Source organism: Pseudorca crassidens, chromosome 11 (genome assembly GCF_039906515.1).
Source record: "Pseudorca crassidens isolate mPseCra1 chromosome 11, mPseCra1.hap1, whole genome shotgun sequence".
Classification (NCBI taxonomy): domain Eukaryota; kingdom Metazoa; phylum Chordata; class Mammalia; order Artiodactyla; family Delphinidae; genus Pseudorca; species Pseudorca crassidens.
This window is the reverse complement of record NC_090306.1, coordinates 48910067-48932196: the sequence shown is the minus strand read 5'-3', so window position 1 is coordinate 48932196 and position 22130 is coordinate 48910067. Positions and strand designations below refer to the sequence as shown.

The window sequence follows — 22130 nt, the reverse complement described above, 5'->3', positions numbered from 1 at the left end:
TTAGGTATCCTAGGCTCCCGGCCTCAAGAGTTCTCTTCACCCCTTACCCTCACTCTTACCTGTTTGTGAACCTTTGTAAGCTGTTCCAGGTTGTTCTCAAGAAAGGAAATCTTCTGCTTTTGGGAGTGAATCCCCCCACTGTCCTCGGGCTCCATTTCTGCACTCTGATGAGAGACAGAGGCAGGGGAAAGGTGTGGCTGTCCTGAGGCCAATCAGGTCCCACCCAGACCAGGTCCAGCCAGCCCCACTGAAGGCCACAGGGTCTGGAGAAGCCTGGGGAAAGGGGGAGGATATGGGGGCTGGGGAGACCCCGAGACGGCACTCACTTTCTTGACTCGAGTCGTGACGTCTTGAACGAACAGCTTGCGAAGGTTGTGGAGGGTCTGGAGTTCCCGGGCCTGGAAACAATGATGAAAAATTGGGGTCCTCCAAATACCCGGTCACCGTTCCCCCTCCCAAATTACTGGACCCTTCAGTCTCTCTAGACAAATGAGTCACTCATCCTTTAGGAAAAGGTGCGTCCTGATCATGCCACAGACTGACTTTGCAGAAAGGCTAGGAGGAATGGGGTTAGGAAGAAATCGGGAGGAAGAACTGAAGCCCTCCACCCATACCCTGTTAACCTGGCAGAGAAGGAAACCACTCACAACTGTCTCCTCCAGACCCTTGAGGTCCTGCTTGGACTGCTCGTGTCGCTCATACAGAAATCTGGAGGAAGAGGGAAACAGAAGAATCCCTCAGGGCCTCCCTGCCTCCCTCTCTCCTCCCTCCTCCATTCCTTTGATCTATATTTTATTATTATATATTACACAAGTTACCCATGTTCACAGTGCAGAAATTAGAAAAGAAAAAAAAAGATAAGTAAACGAGTTCCATAAAAAGCCCATGATTCTACTACTTACAGATCAAACCACCGGGAACATTCTGGTGTCCATCCTTCCAGACTCTTCCATGCATGCATATCCCACATAACTGTTATGGGATTACACCATTCCTACTGTTTGTAACCTGCTTTTTACACGTCACAAAACATCCCCCACATCCTTCCATGTCTGCTAATATTGAACAGAAGCCTCCCTTTTTCCCCCTTCCCCACCCCATCGAACTGTTCTTCTGAGGCACTTGCTTCCTGTGGTCACCACATTCACATCTAGATTGTGTCTTGCCTCTGCAGCATGTCTGAGTAGGGTCTGCAGGCAGACCCGTCACTCACGTCAGCTCCTGGAGTTTGGTGCTTTTCTCATGTTCTTCATTCTTCAGCTTCTCATAGTCAGCCTGAAGCTTCTCCAGCTCTAACTGGAGCTTCTGATTCAGGCTGCGGGGGGCAAAGAGGTATTGGGGAGAACAAAAAGATGTCAGCAAGAGGCAAAGGGAAGCCCAGCTCCTCAAACACTTTCCTTCTTCTATACCTTCGGGTATCAGAGGCAGACTCAGGCCACTGCTTCCATGACAGGGTGAGGGGCCCTGAGCTATCTAATCAGAATAGCCTTGCAGATAGGGACTAGTCCTCACTCCTTGTACCTCCTGGAGTTGGGCTGCAAAGTCGTGTCATTGTCAGGGGAATGACACATGGAAGGTAAAGAACCGGATCCTGGTGCAAGAGGGAGCATCTGAGTAGGCACAGCAAGGGGAGGGGACCAGGTGGAGACGAGCCTCCCTGGGGAACTCTTACTCTTTGAGCTCGTCAATGGTCTTCTGCTTCTCATTGATCTCGTCCCGGAGCCGGGCCAGCTGCCGGTGATGGGCCTCCCGGTGGCTGTCCATCTGCAGCTCCAGGGCCTTCTGCAAACAACCCCACCCCAAGCTCAAAGCTAGACTCCCAGACACCCGCTCAGTGAGGACCAGCACAGCCCTGCTGGGCTCCAGTCCTCCCCACGCCTTCCCCACTCACCTTCACATCTTCTGAGTCCTGTGTGTCTGGCTCCTTATCCTTCAGGGCCACTTCATGCACAGTTTCTGAGGGAGAGAGGGGAAGACAGCTTACATCAGACCTACCTCCTCCGGACAGAACTTCACATTGTGACCAGAGCTCCAGGCACAGCAAGGCATGTCCACCCAGAATGGGCCCACAGGGATGTTCTTCTGGGTGAGGATGGTCCAATTTCATACAGCAGGGACACAGAACAATGCAGGGTTTATGGTTCATGGAAGCTGAGCTACGCGCAAGAGCGTGCTAAGCGGCATGTGAGTTGGACTCCACGATTTCAGTCTAATGCTTTGGTGAGTGTGCCGTTGGGTGGTTTCCTGTGATGTTTGTCACTTTCCCTCCCTGTCCCCTCTGTGATCTTAGATCCCAGGATGGGGGGGTTGGACGTTTAAGAGGGCCTCACCCTGGGCTTGGAGCTTGGCCAGCTCATCACTCAGGGAGTCATAGGACTCTTCCAGGTGCCGCTTCTTGAGCTCCACGCTCTGCATGTATTCCGTCAGGGAGCGGATCTTGGCCTCATGCTGGTGGGGTGAGGGTTCATGAGAGGAAGAAGATGGATGCAGCAAAGGACCCAACTCCAGGCAGTGCAGACCTCCATAAGCTCCAGCTCTCCTCCCTTCCTGCTACACCTCCCATGGGGATGCAGGGTTGAGGGACATTCCTCTGGAGACCCTTCCTTTAGACCCTCTTGGATCAGAGGGCAGTACCCCCCGATCCTTCACTTCCCTAGCCTGGACCCTCTCATGCTTCCCCCCAGCTCTTCTGTCCTTGACTTCAGTTGACCCTAGGCTCTTGACATAAACATGGGTGCTAGGAGTTATCCCATAAGCACAGAGTTGCCCGTCCTCTCCCATGGCACCCAAAGGCTCTGGACCTCTGCACTCACCTGGGAGATGAGAAGCTGGCAGGATGAGAGCTCCCGCCCAGTCACTTCCATCTTGCGGTGACATTCGACCTGGAGGTTCTCCAGCTGCCGGCACCGTTTTACCACAGACTTGACTTCGGATTTGATTTTGCTGATGTAGAGTCGGGCCACAGTGAACTCCTCCTCGATGGCCCCGCTGATCTCCACCGGCTGTGGGAGAGCAAGGGAGGGAGGAGGTGCCTCTCTGCTGCCGGGAAGCCCTTTATCCATTTCCTTCTACTCGGCCTAGCCCCCAGGCACACACACCCAGAGACACAGGGACTCGGGTGGGACGGGTATGTTCCAGATGACTTCTAGCAGCTCTGTATCACCTGTCATTTCACACTAAATCCCTCTCTCTGTGCTTAAAGATCCAATTCTGACAGTCACCTTCTTTCATCCTGTAGAGCAATAGGATATTCTGTAGTCAAACTGACCTGCTTGATCACCCAGACGGGTCACTGTCACTGCCACAGATCTGCATATGTCATTCCTAACTGTGTGCTCCCATCTCCAAATCCTGCTGTAAGCACATCTCCACTGCTTCTTTATTCAGCAATGTGAATTTCAGTTGGTGTGTGGATTTAGAATGTGTATTTCAGTTGAGTCTATGCAAACCTCTACCTGCTTTCCTGTGTCTAGTTTGCAGGCGTGTTTCCTGGATCTTTGGCACCCCGCCTTCCCAGTATCCCTGAGGGCCTGGATTGTCTCACCGGCACCTCCCACCAGGGCCCAGAACGAGAATGACCTGAACAAGGCTGCCGCCTCTTTCTCCACTCACCAGCTTAATCTCCCCGTTGCCCACGATGACACTGAACTCACTCAGGTCCTTCATCAGCCCGTTCAGCACCTCAGCAATTCGTTTTCGTTGGTGTCCACTGACCTCCTGTAGCCGCTGCAACTCAGACTCCAGGGACAGCATGGTGGCCTGGGGACAGCCCTTCAGGTCATCCCATCGCCATCTTCCTGCTCCCCTCCCCAGCCCAGGCGGAGGCCTCTCCCTTCATGCATGACCCTGATGGCTGCGATGAAGAGAACACAAGCCCTGCAGAAGGGTCTGGAAGAGAGAGGGGTCAGAAGGGCCAAGTGCAGTGGCGGGATGGGGGAGTGTCCCACGACACACTGAACGGCAGTGCAAAGGTGCAAACGTGATCCTGCCCCATCAGGAAGCAGAGGTCCCTTTGGATGTGGAGGATGTTCTGAGGCCAGGGAGCTCCGAGCCGGCTACTCACCACCTTCTGAGACAGCTCATCCACCAGAAGCTGGTTCTGCTGGCTCTTCTCCTCCACCTCCTGGGACTTTTGGTCGTAGTTCATGGCCAGCTCCTCCAGTGCCTGCAGCACCTCCTTCACCTCGTCCTTCGCGGCGTCGTTCTCCGACTGCAGGTGGCTCAGCTCCTGCTGGACCTTCTCATTGTCTCCTCGAGTGGACACCAGCAGCTGCAAGGGAGGGGCGAGCCACGTGAGGAAGTCCTCTGCCGGCGACCACTTCGACGGCCCCTTGGTCTGGGGAAGCTGAGCCCCCCACCCAGGTATAGGTCTAGGAGAGAAGCAAGGGCCAAAGCAAGAGTCAAGAGGAAGTGGGCTTTCCGCTTCACAGAAGTAGGGCAACAGAATGAAGAAGCACCCAGACTCCGGCATCCGTGCTTTAAGCAAAACCCCAATTAAGTTTCCAGATTTCTAGAGTCTTGGAGGGTGACTCAGCCCTAAGCAGAATGCCCCTTCTTCCATCTTATCAGGAAAAGGTCTTTTTGATGCCTTTCAGGGGTGAACACGCAACCCTCTCCTCTCGTGTCTTGCCCTCCTTCCCGTTACCTCTTCCTGGTCCAGCATCTGCTGCTTGAGCTTCTCTATGAGTTGGCTCTGCTGGTTGATCTCATCATCCTGTTGGAGGCAAAAGGGGTAAAGGCGGGGTGAAGGGAGCTACTCTTTCCAGTGTAGACTTACAGGGTTGGGGTACACGTGGATCCTGATACAAATCCAGCTAGTTTAGGCTTTGATTTAGAAACTCCACATCCTAAAAAAAGAAAGGGGTCTTTCCCTCGGCTTCTTTCCTTGACCCCTGCCCTCATTTTTTTAATCCCTTTCTTCCTAGAAGTTGGTATAACCTTGACAATGCACAGCAAAAGCCTTTAAATGTTCACATCCTTTAACTGAGAAATCCCACTCTCGCGCTCCATTCTAATCAAATCATTCCAAAGCAAAGTCTTACGCACAAGAGACAAAGATAGTCATTTCAGAGCGATTTATAATAGCAAAAACAACCAACCAACAAAAAAACAAACAAAAAACCCTAGAAGGCCTGTAACTAAGTAAATGGTTAAATACATTCTGATAAATGGACTGTTAGGCAGCTGTTTTAAAACACTTTTATGAAGAGTTGTTAACAAAGTAGGAAATTGCTCATTATATAATGAGGAATGGAAAAATCGGATGCAAAGTTACATATATGGTATCATCTCAATTGCGTGGCTTTATTTCTGAATGGTGGGAGGAGATGATTTAAATTTTCTTCTATGTATTTTTATTTATCTTCCACATTTTCAATAATGAACATTCATCTCTTTTAAAATCAGAAAAACGGCAGGATAATCTACTTCTTTAATCCCTCACTTACCATCCCACTGGGCCCTCACCTCTGTGCCCTGCCCGACCGTCCTTACCTTGTCATCAAGCTGCTTGTAGAGGCGGCGGATCTCCTCCTCGTACTTCTGCCGCTCCTCAGGCGCGATGCGCACCACGATGGATGAGTTGTCGTTCACGGGCGTTTCCTCACAGAGCTCAGCTCCCAGGGCAGCATCCTCCCCAGCCAGGCGCTCCGTCTCTGGCACGTCCTCTCCTGGCAAAGGGGTGGAACAAGGTGAGGGATGGGAGAAGGGACAGCTGCATCCGAGGGTCCTTCCTCCCTCACTGTACAATGCGGAGACCTCCAGGCCTCCATCTCTCTTGCCAAATGGACCGTCAACCTTTCGGGGGGTGGGGGTAAAGGCAGTCAAGCCGCTCTCGCTTTCTCTCATGACTGCTCTACTGCACCCCTCCGGAAACGCAGCCCCCCTTGGAGATCGTAGGAGCCCTCTCTGGCTCCGTGCACCCACTGGACCCGTTGCTAACCACTGCGCCACCGGCTCAGCTCTGTCTCCAGCTTTGCAATCGTCTCCTTCTGAGCCTTTGTCTTCTCCTTCTCCTTCTCATATTTCTTCTTCCACTGCTCGGCAGTCAACTCCAGATTCACGGAGGCAGTGTTCTTAATGGTCTTTGCCCTGGAGAGGAGAACGAAGAGATGAGACCTCCATTAAGGCTCACAAGACCCTGAGGGGAGAGCGCTGCAGGGGCTGCGGCAGGGAGTTAGGGGACCCTGCCACCGACCGCTGTCCAAACATCAGGGTGGACTTGGTCTCCGCATCATTGTAGTTGGACGGTGAGCAGCAGATGAACATGGTTGTCCGGCAGTTTCCTCCCAAGGAGTCCTGGAGAATCCGTGTCATTTTGCTGTCACGATATGGAACGTAGCTTTTCTGGGGGAAGAGAGAGGCCGCAAATCAGAAAAAAAAATTCAACGGGGGAATCAGAAAGCATGGTGGGGGAGTTCCCTGGTGGCCTAGTGGTTAGGCTTCCAGGCTTTCACTGCTGTGGCCCGGGTTCAATCCCTGGTCAGGGAACTGAGATCCTGTAAGCTGCATGGCACAGCCAAAAAAATTTAAAAAATAAAAATAAAGAAGGGACGGTGGTGCTGACTAGGGGCGGAGCAACCCATGAACTGGCATGATGAGGTGGGGCATTAGGAGAAGGCAGAAGACGGGGTGGGGCTTGAGGGCTGCGGACACCTAAGGAGCACTCACTGTGCCCTCAGCCAGCGCAGAGATCACGTTCCCCAGAGCTGACAGGGACTTGTTGATATTCTTGGCCTCGTCCAGCACGGCTCCCTCTGCTCCAGTCTTGCTGACCTACCAGGGCACGAAGGGGTGAGTATGTCGTGAGCGGCTGCAGAGGGAGTGGGCTCTCCCCACCTCTTCTCCACGTAAGGTGGCTTAGTCCAAGGAGACGGGGAGAGGGAAAGAACAGAGAAGGCCCTTCCTCTGTTTCCCTAAACGCTCTTGCTACAGACCTCAACACACACACACACACACACACACACACACACACGTTATAGGATTCCATTTATGTGCAATGTCCAGAAAGTCAAATCCAGAGTCAGAAAGTAGATTAGTGGTTGCCAGGGGATGGGGGAGGGGAGAAGAGGGCATGACTGTCAACAGGTGGTGAAAATGTTCTGGAATTAGTGGTGATGATGCACAACCTGCCAAACATACTGAAAGTCACTGAATTATATGCTTTAAAAGGGTGAACTTTATGGTATGTGAATTCTAGCTCAATAAGAAAGTTATTTTGATTTACAGAAAGGCCACCCCCCTCCAAGGCTTCCTTCCTTGCCCACCCCACCCCGATAGGACCCCCAACCTTCTCGCTCCCTGCCAGGTCCACTAGATACAGCTTCCCACTGAGCTTCTGCTCGGTCTCCATGTTCTCCTGCTTGATGTTGATGAGGAAGATGCTATGGCTTCGAGAGCTGTGTTCATTCATGTCTGTAGGAGGGAGGATGAAACAGTCCCTGTACCACCCCCTGCGTAACGGAAGCCCTCAGCCCCGGATTCCACGGACCACTGCCTCCACCCGCCAAGAGAGGGGGTGTCCGTCGGGAATAGCCTAGCCCCTACATCTCCCCGGCAGCAGGTCTCAGGGTCACACAGACAAGCGTCCCTCCTCCTCTGGAAGACACAGCCTTCCCTTGCTCACTTTCGCGTCCCTCAGCCCCAGAGGGCACAGAGGAGAGGCAGACCCCACGGTCAAGATCCCCTTGTCTCCCCACTCACTGGTGACAGCCACATGACGATTTGATTTCCCTTCATCAATCACATCTAAAATTTCTTCTGGGCTGGACACAAAGCGCTCAGTACAACCCTGTAGGGGGCAAATGGACAGTGACCCATGCACTTTGATCTGCAAATTAAATTACCTGCACAGTGACCAAATGACCTCTCAAGACGGTGCCTCTTCCCGGGCTCCGGACTCTCCCCAGCCCCTTGGCATGTCTCACCCCACCAGGATGTCCGCCCTCCAACTTCTGGGTGGGCCTTTGGCCTACCGTCCTACACCTGCACTCTCAATACACTGGCCCCACCTGGGTGTCCCATCCCCACTCTCACCTTGACAAACGGCACTCGGTTCTTGTCCTCGTGCACAGACAGATTTGTCTTGGTCACTGAATCAAGACAATTTAGGGTGAGCAAGGCCAGCACTTCCAGCCCCCCACCTCCCCAACCCCTGCACGCTGCAGTCTACTCGGATGGTGGATTCCTCTATGTGCAAGAGGGAGGAAGACTCCCCTGTGAAGATGAAACCCCCTGCACGCGCTGAAGGCTGTTTTTCCTCCTGCAGGATTCCAGCCCCAGGGCTGCAGCTAGACTCAGGCTGTTTATATGTGGGCCTGGGCACCTAAGCTCATCTTCTGACCCTTTCGGTTTGGGAAATTCTTGGTGAGTGGAGGCAAGGGACATGGGTACAAGTGTGTGTGTCCTTGTGTGCCTGCTGCATCACTCACCAAACAGTACCAAAACCCAAGAGCCCAAAAGCAATGTGATCTTTCTCTTCCTTGCCCTCCTCACCCCACCCACCGGGGTTAAACACCACTCACCATCCAGAAGGTCGCGGATTTTGTCCAGGTAAATCTCAAAGTAGGAAACCTGGTTGGGGAGAAAGGAGAAGTATGAAGTGAAGAGGGCCTATCTTAAATCTGATACAGGGATCTCAGGCTAACGCAACCCACTCAAATGGTGGTGGTGGGAGGGAAAGGGCAGAAGAGACTATGTTGGCAGAGAAGAACTTAGGTAACCAGGGTGGAGAATAAGTTGGGGCGCCAGGATCTCAGTGGGTTCATACTAGATCTTCCCCTCCCAGTCCCATAAGAGGATGCCCAGCAGTCATGCCCTGATCACCTTGATGTGGAACTCAAGGTTCTCATCCATGGAGTAGATGTGGTTGAAGATGTCTTGGGCAATTCGAGGAATGATTCCCATCAGCTGAGGGTCGTGCAGCTTTCCCTGGGGAGTAAGGGTATTCTGGAATGAGGCTGGGCTCAGGAGGGATCAGACAACTTGGCGGTATGCAGATGAACACAGAGATAACAGCTGCTAAGGAGACTATCCTAACTTAGGGGGTGGTCACTACCTTTTAGTGGAAGGAGGAGGGAAGTGAGCAGCTCTCTGGACTTTCATTGCTGCTGCTTTTCCAGGTGAAAAGAAGAAAACTGGAGTAGTGGAAAGGAGGGTGAACTGCAGCAGGCTGAAGGGATTCCATTAAACTTCCACTATAACGCTGCCCTCCGTTCATCCTCTGTACCAGGCAGCCCTCAATTTCTAGATCTTTCCCTACTGAGATTCCTTGGCCTCCTATTAACACTCCCAGCTCCTCATTCCCATAAAAGTCAGAACCCTCACCTCCATAGTATGTGTCTTCCCTGAGGATGTCTGTCCATAAGCAAAAATGGTGCCATTGTAGCCAGCAAGGACATCTGAAGAGATGGCAGAGAAAGAACACTGGTAGAGAGAAGTGGGGTAGGGAATGAGGAGCCTGAAAAAAGTACATTCTAAAAATACATTCATTACCTTTGACAATCTGCATGGCACACGCATGGTAAACTTGCTCCTGAGTCGTGTTTGGAGGGAATACACGGTCGAAGATATATGGCTTCCCCTGGAATGGAAATAACAGATGGCAGACATCAGCAGGCAGGTGTGAGGGAGGAGAAACACCCGAAAAGGCACCCGTTCTTCAACCTTCTGTACACGTGGACAATTATGGGGATGAGGGAAACCAACGAGAGGCAAAATTTAGTACTGACATCAGGAGTTGTGTCTGTGGGGTAGAATGTCACTGAGGAGTGTCACACAGCGAGACTGCATGAGTGGATCTCAGTCTTGGTGTGATGATTTAGCACTCACCATCCCAGACCCCCAGCCTGGGAAGCCAAATGGGAAAAGACAAGAGGGCCACAGGCTGTGGAGAGTGAAGAACAATATATTAACATTAAAAAATCTACCACTGGGGGCTTCCTTGGTGGCGCGGTGGTTGAGGGTCCGCCTGCCGATGCAGGGGACACGGGTTCGTGCCCCGGTCTGGGAGGATCCCACATGCCGCGGAGTGGCTGGGCCCGTGAGCCATGGCCGCTGAGCCTGCGCATCTGGAGCCTGTGCTCCACAACGGGAGAGGGCACGGCAGAGAGAGGCACGTGTACCGCAAAAAAAAAAAAAAAATCTACCACTAAGTTAAAAAATATCTTCCTCAATAGATCCATATGTCCTGATATGAAAAGGTGTTGAAGATGTATTAAGTGAAAGACGCAAAGTTAGGGACAGATGTATAGTATGTTGCCTATTGTGTAAATGAAATACACAAATACCGAACTACTGAGCTGTTGTGGAAATATTAACACAAGCTCTCTCTTTGTGAAAAGAATATATGAAATCAGAAATATTAGGTTTCTGACTTCCCTGGTGGCACAGTGGTTAAGGATACACCTGCCAATGCAGGGTACACAGGTTCGATCCCTGGTCCGGGAAGATCCCATATGCTACAGAGCGGCTAAGCCTGTGCGCCACAACTACTGAGCCTGCGCTCCAGAGCCCGTGAGCCACAACTACTGAAGCCCGCGCGCCTAGAGCCCGTGCTCCGCAACAAGAGAAGCCACTGCAATGAGAAGCCCGCGCACTGCAATGAATACCCAATGCAGCCAAAAATAAAATAATTAATTAATTTAAAAAAAAAGAAATATAGATCTCCCTTTAGGGAAGCAGCTTTAAGTTAAGAGAAACTGTGAAGCAAGTCACTCAGACCTCCAAGTACTTTGTTTAATTCAGATAATATGTTATAAATCACATGTGCTGATAAGAATGCTAAAGATACAAAATATTTACAACCCAGGGAGCCAAACAGAATATATTTGCTATCTAGTCATATTAAAGGGAAGATCTCTGGTAAGATTAAATGTGACTATGCTTGTTCTCCATCATAAGTGACAAACTACTCAGTCGTGTTTTCCCGTCATTCGGTATAAAGAGACTATGACTTAGTTGTCAAATTATTTTACTAGAGTCCATCTTTCTTCAACTGATATGTAAACCTTCAGATCTATGGACACCAGAGTTTGGGAGACACATTTTAACTAATTAAGAAAAGTCATACTTTATTATAAGGTGTATTTTTGGATCCTGGGACATAATAGGTCCTTCAATTTATTCATTTTCTATCCAATCACATTATAAAATATCTTATTAATGTTATTAGCTTCTTTGTTCAGTCTTTTGAGTTACCAAGTATGAAATCATATGCATGTAATAGTTTTGTCTCTTTCTTTCCACTGTTAATACCACTTATTTTATTATTTTATCTTAGAGTCCCCCAAACAACATTAAATTGGGATCACTGGTTTCCTTTTTACTATGATGTATGCTATTGGTGTCAAATAAACAGTCTTTGCGGTTCAAAAAAAAAAAAAGAAATCATAAAAGTTGGCTAAAGCTGAAGATGTGGGTCTAGGTATATCTACAATATTGCATCAACATGTGGAGAATTTTTTTCCAGAAGGAATTATATAGAAGTATTAACGTACTGCAAAAAAAAAAAAAAAAAGTATTAACAGTGGTTATTTGGGGGAGAGAAACTGGGAGAGAGGAGGCTTTCATTTCTCAGTCTGTATCCCGGAAAGTTTACATTTTTAAACCATGTACAAGTGTTTTGTTTTGTCTTGTTTTATTAATGCCAAAGAGAGTGAGACGATAGTGTATTATTTTGTTTCCTTCTTTTTACTTCTCTGCAAAAAGGAAAATATTATTTATACTAATAAATATTTTTTAACATTAAAAAATTTTTTTAAATCTGGCTTATGATAAATATCTACCTGGAATATTTATCTGGTCTCTGTGGTGAAAGATTCTGAAGCCCAAAAAACAGAATCCACAAAGAGAAAGAAATTGTGAAGGTGCTCTCTACAACTAAGGGAGTACTGTAAACTGATAGAGGCTTTCTGGAGGACAATTCTATTAAATATTTAAAAGTCCATGCTGGTCATACTCTGTCCCAGCGATTTCAATGCTAGGAATTTATTTTATGTGTGTAGCACACTTGCTTAAGCACTTAAAGATGTGTGTAGAAGGATGTTCACTGCAGCCGTTTGTATCCAAGAAAAACTAGAAACAGTTCAAACATCCATCAAGAAGATATCGGGTATGATACCTCCATAATCTACCCCCATTAAAATGAGCAAGGTTGGGGCTTCCCTGGTGGCGCAGTGGTTGAGAGTCCGCCGATGCAGGGGACACGGGTTCGTGCCCCGGTCCGGGAAGATACCACATGCCGCGGAGCGGCTGGGCCTGTGAGCCATGGCCGCTGAGCCTGCGCGTCCGGAGCCTGTGCTCCGCAACGGGAGAGGCCACAACAGTGAGAGGCCCGCGTACCGCAAAAAAAAAAATGAGCAAGGTTGGTTTACATATATTGACATGTCCAAGACTGATCATGTGAAAAAATAAAAACAATTTGTATAATGTGATTATACATTTTTAAAAAGTATATGGATAGAACAGTCTTAGAAAAAAGACACGTAAGACTGTATATAGATCTGTTAATAGTGGTTATGACTGGAGAGCAGAATGACAGGAACTTATGCTTACTACATTTTTTCTGTGATATGTAAATATTTTACAATGACAATGTATTACTTTGAAATTAAAAAAAGAAAATAGAATAGGTGATGTTACAGAAAAATGTGTAATGACAAGGTACGCACAAAATAATTTTAAGAAAAAAGTGGTTTTTAAAATAGTATGCAGTATAAAAAAACACACACAAAAGAGTATATGAAGGATTAGTCCATGTCTGTAAAAAAAATTATATATATGTATATATGTATAGCTTGCACAGAAAAACGTGTTAACAGTATCTATCCTTGGACAGTGGGATTTTAGGAGTTTTTTGCTGTTGTTGTTCTTTTTGATTTAGATTAAAACTATTCCAAAATGAAAATACATAATTTTTAAATAAGAAAAAATTTTAAACAAAGATATTAATATTCTTACTACATAAAGAACTCTCATAAATTAGTAACAAAGGACAAAACTAACCAGAAAAATATAGACAAGAGTTAGGTACTAACAACAGAAGAAGAAATACAAATGTTCAATAAACATAAAGATGATCAACATTTTTGAAGAAAAAAACAGTAACATCATTTTTCACCTATCAAACTAGAAAACAAAAACTTAATTGTAATATGCAGTGTAGATGAGGGTTCAAGGGGGTATAACTTCTTCGAAAGGAGCATGCTCATTCTTTTCTGGTAGGACAGTACATCCATACTTCTAAGGGGCAATTCAAAAATGCATAATCAAAATCCTTGGATTGTACATATCCATTGACCCAGATATTCTAATCCTAAGAATTTGTACTAGGGGAATATTTGTAGCAAATATTTAGCTACAAGAATGTTTATTATCAACACTGCTTATAATAATGAGAAACTGAAGACAACTGAAAGGAGTTACATTTAGGGGACTGGTTAATACAAGGAATTGATTACACTATGGCATGTACATATATTTTATTCTTTGCTGCTATTTAAAATGATGTCATACATATATACACTACTATGTCTAAAATAGATAACTAAGGAGAACCTACTGTATAGCACAGGGAACTCTACTCGGTGCTCTGTGGTGACCTAAATGGAAAGGAAATCCAAAAAAGAGGGGATACATACGGCTGATTCACTTTGCTGTACAGCAGAAACTGACACAGCAGTGTAAAGCAACTATACTCCAAAAAAAATTTTTTTTTAATTAAAAAATAAAATGATGTCATAATAGAACACCAATAAATCTCAAAAAGGAGTTGAGTGAAAGAACTGAAACTCAAAGAGCACATACTGTATTATTCCTTTTATATCAAGTTCAAGAATAAACAACACTTATTTGTAGTGACAGAAGTCAAAGTAGCGGTTGCCTTGGGGTGATACTGACAGGAAGAGGGCAAAAGGGAGCTTTCAGGGGCAATCAAAATGCTCTAGATTTCAATCTGGGTGGTGGTCACATAGGTGTCAAAATATGTTATAAAATTCATCCAGCTGTTTGCATAAGATTTGTGCACTCACTGTATGTAAATTATACCTCAGTAAGTGCTATCATAAAATATCACATCACAAAATGATGTGATAATGGCTCTTAAAATATGAATTACGCACAACCTCATTGTTTATAAGAGAAATGAATATTAAGACTATAAAGTAGCATTTTAACCTATCAAAGTGGCCAAAATAAAATAGTTTGACGATGGGACTTCCATGGTGGTCCAGTGGTTAAGGCTCCATGCTTCCACTGCAGGGAGCATGGGTTCGATCCCTGGTCAGGGACTTAAGATCCCACATGCATGCAGTGGCCAAAAATAGTTTGAGGATGCATTGCACTGGCTGGGCCCTTAAATATACATATGGTCGTTCAAGTGTTTGTAATAGCAGATGACTAGAACAACCCTAGATATCCACATCCATCAACAGAGACCTGGCTAAATAAATTATGGCATGTCCCTACAATAAATTATACAGTTGTTAAAAAGAATGATATCTGTGCTGATATAGAAGGATCTCCAAGACTCATTGTTAAGTAAAAAAAAAGCAAGGTACAGAACAAAATGTATAGTATGTATACTATAGTATGTATACTATATGTATATGTATACAAAATGTATAGTATGCTATCATTTGTGTTAAAACAAAGTGCATGCATGTATATATGTATTTGCTTGTAAATGTATGATATTCTTTTAGAAGGATCCACAAGAAACTGGCAATAAGGCTGCCTTCTGAAAGGGGAACTGGGTGGCTAGGAAAGAGGAGTAGGAAGGAGGCTTACTTTTCATTGTATATCTTTTTATATCATTTGAATTTTGTCACATGTGCATGTAAGACATTAAAAAATTAACTTAGTTTTCTTAATAAATAAAATTATGTAAAATATTTAATGATGGTGAAATAGTCATGATATTTTGTTGGTGAAAAAAGAGGTTACAAAACAATATAGTTTATGATACACTTTTATTAAAATTATTATATGTATATATGCAGGAAAAAACTACTGGAAACAAATACATCAAATTGTTAACAGTATTTTTTGGGGGGGGTGGGATTTTGAGTGAGTTTTAGTTTCTTCTATGTGATTTTCTTTGTTTTTAACTTTGTCAACAATTAAAATATATTAGTGTTGTAATCAGATTATGATTATGTTTAGAATTATTAAAGAAAAATCTACCTTGATTATTTTTAAGATTTGAGTGAGTTTATGAATTGTTCATAGGACTTTTGTGAATTTTTCACCCTTTTTATCTATACCGTTCGTCATTACACTTCATTACAAAGAATAAAATTCTTATTACACAGAATAAAATCATACAGTGTTACAATAAACAGATTTTAAGTGGCCTTGACGCCTCTCCTTCTAAGTGGTAATATCTTTCTTTCAATTTGTTTTATTCTATCATTGATCCTTGATTCTTGAATTGTAATCTAACTCAATATTTCTCCCATCCAGTGGCCAAGAAATAGAAACAAACAAAACATGTCCATCTCAGGCCAGTGGCTCTCACCTCTTCTCCACCAATGATGTCTATCCGTGCTTCTTGAAGCCAGGCATGCAGCCAAAGGGGATTAAACATAACTCTCAAGCCAACCTCGCCGCTCCCTTCTTCCCTTCTGGGAACGTGGGGATTAACTCTCTCTCTCTTCTCTAACACTCCCAGTTACAGGATTCCAGAGGGTGCTGTGGACTCAATGAAATGGAGGGCGCTCTCCAAGTGCTGAAGGTACTTATTGCCCAAGGAACTCCTTTTCCTCAGCCTAGGCTGGGAGGAAAGAAGAGACCAGAGAGGGAGGAAGGGTGGCATTCTCGGAACCATGAGGATAAAAAATACCCAAGAGCTAAAAATGGGTGCACTTAGTAATCTCGTGAGCAGAGAAAGCCATGGATACAATTCTAGGGTTTCTGGGAAGGCCTTCTACCACTTCCCTCCTCTTGGTTGAGCCCTTGAGTCCCAAATCTAGTTCATTTCTTAAGATTTTTATATCTGTTGAAGTACAAATGTCTTTTGATTTTCTATTGATTACAGCCACGGTGAACTCGTTTTGTCAGATCTTTTTATGAGAATAACTAGACCAGTGGTTTTCCACTTTTTCCACTTCTAGACTGCTCACATGGGAAGCATCACCATTATTCACATCTTTCATGACATATTTATTCTAAGTCAGACTGTAGTACATTGTGGGAGATTTCTTATCAGAATCTGGGGAAGTGTACGTACAGTTAGCAAAAGCCATTTCTGATGCCCCCTCCCAGGACTCTGCCCAGGCCACTTTTCAGCCTGGATCACTGTGTAGACCAAGTGTTTCCTGAAAGCAGGGATTCCCTCTAAATCCCCAACATCAAGCATAGTCCCTGGCCCACAGGATGCTCTTCGTAAATATTTGTTAAAGAAGCACAGATATTGATGGAAGAAGAGAGCAAGAAGATACTAGGGACCTGGATGTTTGGATGAAACAACCAGTAAGAGGGGAAAATGTTAACCACTGCCCAGTTGTGCCAAAGGTTAGCTTGTGGGGAGACAGCACATATAAAATGATAATAACATCTAACTCTTATTGGGAGTTTATTATGTGCCTGTCACTGTGCTGAGCAGTTTATATGCATTATCTCATTTAATGCTCACAGCAATCGTAGGAAGTAGGTACAATTATTATTACATTTTATAGATGCGAAAACTGAGGTTCAGAGAGGTAAGGTAGCTTGCCCAAAGTCAAACAGCTGAGAAATGGTAGAGCAAGGTTTCAAACCCAAGCAGTCTGATTCCAGACCCACACTGCCAAAGGGATCCCGGAACTGACGTACCAACACTGCGTCAGATCCTTATCGTGGCTTTTCCTTCCCCTACCCCACCCGCCCCCCTCCATGTGGGCATTTCTCCAAATGTTTCTGGACAGAGCTAAAGCCCTTCATCACTCCCTTTTGGCAACCTCACCCCCTTTTTCAGAAGAATGCAGTTCTCCCACCCATCCTCTCCAAGGAGCCTCCCTCACCATCTCTACCTCCAGGTAATAATCCAAGACTCTGTGACTCAGTACAGCGTCAGGGACTAGAAGACTGTTAGGTCAGAAACACTCAGGGAGACCCTCCACCTTCGAGGAATGCCTCTGAGCTCCACTATGTCTCCACCCACAGCAGTCTAAGCGCTCCTCAGTGCCTATTCCAGAGGGCTTCTCTTCAGAGTCCCCCAACCCAGGACTCTGTTCTCCTCTGACCCACTCTAAGCTACCTTGTCTCCTGTCCAACTGTGTTTCCCAGCACTTTCTGGAGTTTTCCACTGTGTGTGCTGACTAAAGCTAATGGGAGGGCCTAAGATCAGGGGTCCAAAGACAACCAACCTTTTCAACCTTTGCTAAAGCACTTGGTAGAGGCTGAACTTCAGAGCACCAGGACTGATTTCCATAGTGACACCCCTGGGGATTGTTGCCATGGTAATGCTGGAGAGACACTGGCCACAGTGAACATTACCTCCCCTCTCCATTTTCCTTTACAGACTCGCCCAAGGCTAAGGGGAGACTACTCCCTCTCTTCAGACATCAAAGGAATCCTGAGCCACCTCAAACAATACTGACCCTGTTCCAATAATCCTGCCGGTCCCAACCTGGCTTTTCCAAATGAGGTACTTGGTGACCCTGCTTTTCTGCCTCCTTAAGAACCCACTTAACCATCAGGAGACCTAAGGGAGGTAGAATGTGGTAGATACTTGAATGAGGGAGGGAGGGAGGGAGGGAGGGAAGGGCAGGGACAGAGGAAGTTGGGGGGGGGGGCGGAGAGGCTATGTGTTTCCCTGCTGTCATCCCTCCCGTGTCTGGTATAGATGCAACAGCTCAGACAGCAGGCACTCTGCCCACCAAGACCAAGGCAGAGAGACACTTAAAGGGGTCCACTTAAAAAGTCACAGTGGATTCTGAGTGACCCAAAGAGCAAAACAAGGTACATAGCACACACAGACAGTGACCCAGACACCCTTCTACTATGACTCAGGACATTAACTTGGGCAAAGCTCCATCCCCCAGATTCCTGGGAGAAGTCATGGGGGGCCGGTGTGGATATGGCTCACAGGGCTGTCTTCCCAGCTTATTCTCCTACATTTTGCCAAGCAGAAAAAGCCCATGAACATTAGGGACTCTGTAGCCCAGAGATAGCCGCAGTGCAGAGAGGAGAGCCGTCAGAGAAAGGAGCAGGGGTTGGCCTTGGAGAGATTAGCCTCTCCCACCTTCATCCTTCCCTCACCTTCCCAGACATCCTGAAGCTGCTTGCTCCATGAATTCCTCAGTTTCCCACACACTGGTCCCCAAAGGGAGCTAGAGGGAGAGAGAAGAAAGGGAATGGGAGATTTCTTTCCCTTGTTGAGACCCTCAAGGCACTCCTCAAAATCACTTCTCCTATAGCCCTCATCCTCCGGAATGAGGAATGAATAGAAAGGCTGGGAAGGCAAGCTCCAAGGATGCTGCCTGAGACAAAATGGCCCCCCCATAAGCACTTATCTTGGCAGGAGAGATTGACAGGAAGGGCTAGGGCAAGGGAAGATACAGAGCAAGACAAAGGTACAGGCCTGCAAACATCAGGCAAAACAGATAAGGAAGGAACAGCTGTGGAGTAAGATAGAATCTGAATTGGCAGGGGGCCCTGGGCCTCTCTTCATCTCTCCTCCCTCCCAACCTCCACCACGTCTCTCCTGTTTAGCTAGGCAAATCGGACAGATCAACACAACTCCTCCCAACATCACCCCATGCCCTGCGCCCACCGTGCCAGGATGGATGGCCCAGAGAGCCTAAAGGAGTTGGTTCAGATTTACCTAAAAAACCCAGAGCAAGGAAGCTAGCCTTAAAAGTGGAAGCCTTTTGTGGATTTGTTCCTCTGTAACTACCTTTCTCCTATTTCTCAGCCTTTATGTCTCAGGGGGCCCTCAAGCTCTAACTCTCACAGCTAACGCCCACTGTCCAGACTATTCAGAGAAGAGGCCCCGAGGGTTGATCCAGGCATTATTTTAGCCTGGCCAGACTGACCAGACTGCAAGGTCTAACGTCCCTGAGACAAAGAGAAGCAGGGGCCCTCTCTATGTGGCAAACACACACATACATAAGCACACACACAGGGCGAAAGCACCCACTTGAGTCCATAGTGTGGGTGAGAGAGCCTGGTGATGGACTAGGGCCCTTAGGGACAGGACATGTAAGCAAGTCTCTTCCTAAGGCATGTTTACTCAAAGTCCCAATCTCACTGATTCAGAAGGCCCAGGCTCCCTCCCTTTTTTTCCCTTCATTCTTTTAACAAGCATGCCCTGTGCCAAGCACTGTGGATCAAAGACACATAAGAAGTGCCCCTGACCTTGAGGATGGTCCTTATATGGGCCTCTCCCTTCTCAAACTGGCTACAGTTTCCTGGCTCAGCACCCCTTAAGCCTGACTCCCTACTGGACTGAACCCCAGATCTTTTCACCCCATAGCCTGACAGTCCCAACCAATCTAGGAAAGGAGGGGTAGGTGAGGAATTCCCTAGGAATTCCTTTGGAGCCATCACAGATAAAAGTCCAGAACAGAAAACCGTGGAGGCAATGTGATACAGAAGGAAAGACGTGAGCTTTGGAGTCACAGATTTAGGTTCACATCCGTGAATTAACAGTGTGACCTTGAGAAAGTCATTCAACTTCTTTGGGCCTCAATTTCCTCATCTGTAAAGTGGAAATATTAATACCTTCTTCAGAGTGTTGTTTTGAAGATTAAATAATATATGTAGAGTAACAAGCACACAGTAAATACTAGTTCTCCTTCTTAACAAGGCCTCTTCCATGGGTAGGGGCTGTCATGATGAGGTAGAGGAGATGGTTTGCTACTTTTTATTGGATCATCAAGAGAAAGGATGAATACGCAACTACTTGTTAGGATCTCAGGGTTTGGTTATTTTTATTTGTTAGGGTGAGCTGGGGGGTCTGAAATCCTCCTCCTACTGTACCTGGGAGAGAAAGGCAGACATTTCCTTAGGACCCAGAGGCTCCCCCACCAAACTGGGTGTGGCACCAACATATTTCTTTCTCTGAAAACCCTTCATCAGACCTGTGCCCTCCCCCCAAGTCCAGGCTGTAACTACTTCAGGGAATGATGGAGGCCTTGATCCTAGAGTCCACTCTCATTTATACCTCCGCAGAGACCCTGGACTGCCCACCTCTCATCTAGCCCATCCACTAGTCTCCCCCTTCCTGGGAGGTGGGGGGTAGAGATCTGAGCCAATAACAAAGGGAAGATGCGCTTTCCCTAGGGAAGAAGGAAAACATCAGAAAAACATGGTACTGGCTCTAGGGGTGGGGACGCTGCAGAGCGCAGCAAAGGGGAATCCGGTCCCCTGATCGCGGGAAAGTAGCCCCCTCTCGCTCTGCAGAGACTCGGCCGCCGGCCTGGCCAGGCCACACCCAGCCATCCTGATGCAGGGAGAGGAGGGGCTGCGGCGAAAAGGATGGAGGATGAGCGGTGGAGAGAGGGCGCAGAGACAGGCAGGGGCTGAGGCTCGGCAGGGGAAAAGATTCAGCCTCCCGCCCCCTCTCCGAAATTCCCTCCAGGGGCGGCACTCACCCCAATAACGACGCTGTCGTCCCCTTGGAAAATGGGGATGAACTTGTCCCCCCGCAGAATCTCGGCCTGGTTTAGGGGCCGAAATCGGCAGAGCACCTTGATGCTACATTCGTTGTTGGTCTCGGCCATGGTGGTCGCCGGTGTGGGGCTGGGGCACTTCTTCTGCTGCAGGGGCGTATGTGCTCCGGGGGAGAGGGGCTCAGCTGAGGCCCAGGCGGAGGACAGGCGCTCGGTCTCTGGGGCTCAGAAAGGCGCGGCGGGCGCCTGGACGAAGGCTGGGGAACAGGGCCGAGGCGCGCTTCCTCGCTCCTGCGGCACCGGGATGCGGGAGACCTGGGCGTCTGGTCCTCTCTCGGCGCTCTGCCTCTCCGCCCCTTGCGCTGCAGCGCGGCGCTGCGGGCCTGGGCGGGGCGGCGATGGAGGAGCGGGGCGGGGCTTCCTTCGCTGGGGGATGCCACGCCGCGGCGCCCACCGCCGAACCGCGGCGCCTCTGCTCTTTTCTCGCCTCCTCTCCCCACCCCTAACCCTCGGAGAGTATCTGGTCCTCACCCCTTCCCCACCTCAGTCACTCACTGCGTCCCACCCCCTGCATCCCGGACCCGTCTGTCCCTCGCTCGGACTCCAGCCCCCTGGAAGGGCTAAGGGATCCGAGGTGGGCCTGTCTACTGTCCGGGGAAGAGAGTCAATAGTGCTTACACCTTTATTCCAAGGCATCCTTCACCCCCATCACAATCCTCTCTCCAAAGTGGGAGCACACCTCTCCTCCCCTCTCCCCACAACCCTCGTAAAGATTCCCAGCCCACCACTCAGCCTTCAAGGGCAGCTGCCTGTACCCCTATGGAGGTGGGTGTCCAGGTCCCATTTTTTCAGAGAGGAGGGTCAAAGGAGGTCTGGGTCTTCCCTTCCCCTTCTACATCCAAAGGTGCACTCTACTCTCTCCCCAACATACACAATAGGTCCCCAGTTGGAAGGAAGAAAAACTCCTATTCTGGCCTATTAGAATTCAAAAGCAGGTAAAATTCTTATTTTTGCCTCATAGGTTGGGGCTGGGATGGAGGTGGGCAAGAGTAATTTTGCAAGAGAAAGGGAGTCAGAAAGCAGTGATGGAGGGGTGATGATGGCGGTGGGTAAGGCCAGAGGGGATTTGAGAAAGGACCTCTAGAGCAGACAACTGCATTTGGGCTTCAGGCAGGTTTAGGCACCTACGTGAGTGTTTCCTGTCTCAGTACTGTTGGACAGAGTCCCAACACACCAGCCCCTTTCTCAGGCCCTTCTTCTGTTTCTCTCCCTTCCCTGGGAAAAAAAGAGCCAAGGCTAGAGATTCTGTGTCCTTCCTCCCCTCAGGTCAGACTCCTGCTGCAGCCCCTGGACAGAACCACCTAGAAACTGGCCAGATAGATTTTTCTCCACGTCACAGGGCCTCTGCTGGCCAACAGAGTTAGACTGCAGGAGTTGAGGCTCTAGGCCAAGGGGAGGAGCAGGGTGATGGGAGAAGAAGGGAGGAGGGGATGGAGGTTCTGCCTAGCAATTGCCTGGTAAGTGTCTAGGGTCACTTAG

The 22130-nt window shown here is 47.9% G+C and overlaps 1 protein-coding gene across 3 annotated transcripts in view; it reads right to left on the bottom strand.

The window, feature by feature from the left end:
• Positions 1–22130, bottom strand: part of KIF5A (kinesin family member 5A) — a 32044-nt gene that overhangs the window by 7832 nt on the left and 2082 nt on the right. The window contains exons 1-23 of one of the 3 annotated variants that reach the window (XM_067697078.1): positions 20574–20961; positions 9493–9580; positions 9325–9398; positions 8824–8928; positions 8523–8571; positions 8035–8090; positions 7702–7789; positions 7289–7413; positions 6670–6774; positions 6197–6345; positions 5942–6090; positions 5494–5669; positions 4646–4714; positions 4064–4270; positions 3613–3759; positions 2814–3002; positions 2331–2448; positions 1892–1956; positions 1673–1782; positions 1214–1315; positions 648–708; positions 327–398; positions 60–164 (exon numbers count right to left, since the gene is read on the bottom strand). In XM_067697078.1, coding sequence (XP_067553179.1) covers positions 60–164; positions 327–398; positions 648–708; positions 1214–1315; positions 1673–1782; positions 1892–1956; positions 2331–2448; positions 2814–3002; positions 3613–3759; positions 4064–4270; positions 4646–4714; positions 5494–5669; positions 5942–6090; positions 6197–6345; positions 6670–6774; positions 7289–7413; positions 7702–7789; positions 8035–8090; positions 8523–8571; positions 8824–8928; positions 9325–9398; positions 9493–9580; positions 20574–20702 — 2538 coding nt within the window. In that variant the 5' untranslated portion in view covers positions 20703–20961. Of the gene's footprint in view, positions 1–59; positions 165–326; positions 399–647; positions 709–1213; positions 1316–1672; positions 1783–1891; positions 1957–2330; positions 2449–2813; positions 3003–3612; positions 3760–4063; positions 4271–4645; positions 4715–5493; positions 5670–5941; positions 6091–6196; positions 6346–6669; positions 6775–7288; positions 7414–7701; positions 7790–8034; positions 8091–8522; positions 8572–8823; positions 8929–9324; positions 9399–9492; positions 9581–20573; positions 20962–22130 lie in introns of those variants that run through there. The other 2 variants (XM_067697076.1, XM_067697077.1) reach the window with 2 other exon arrangements.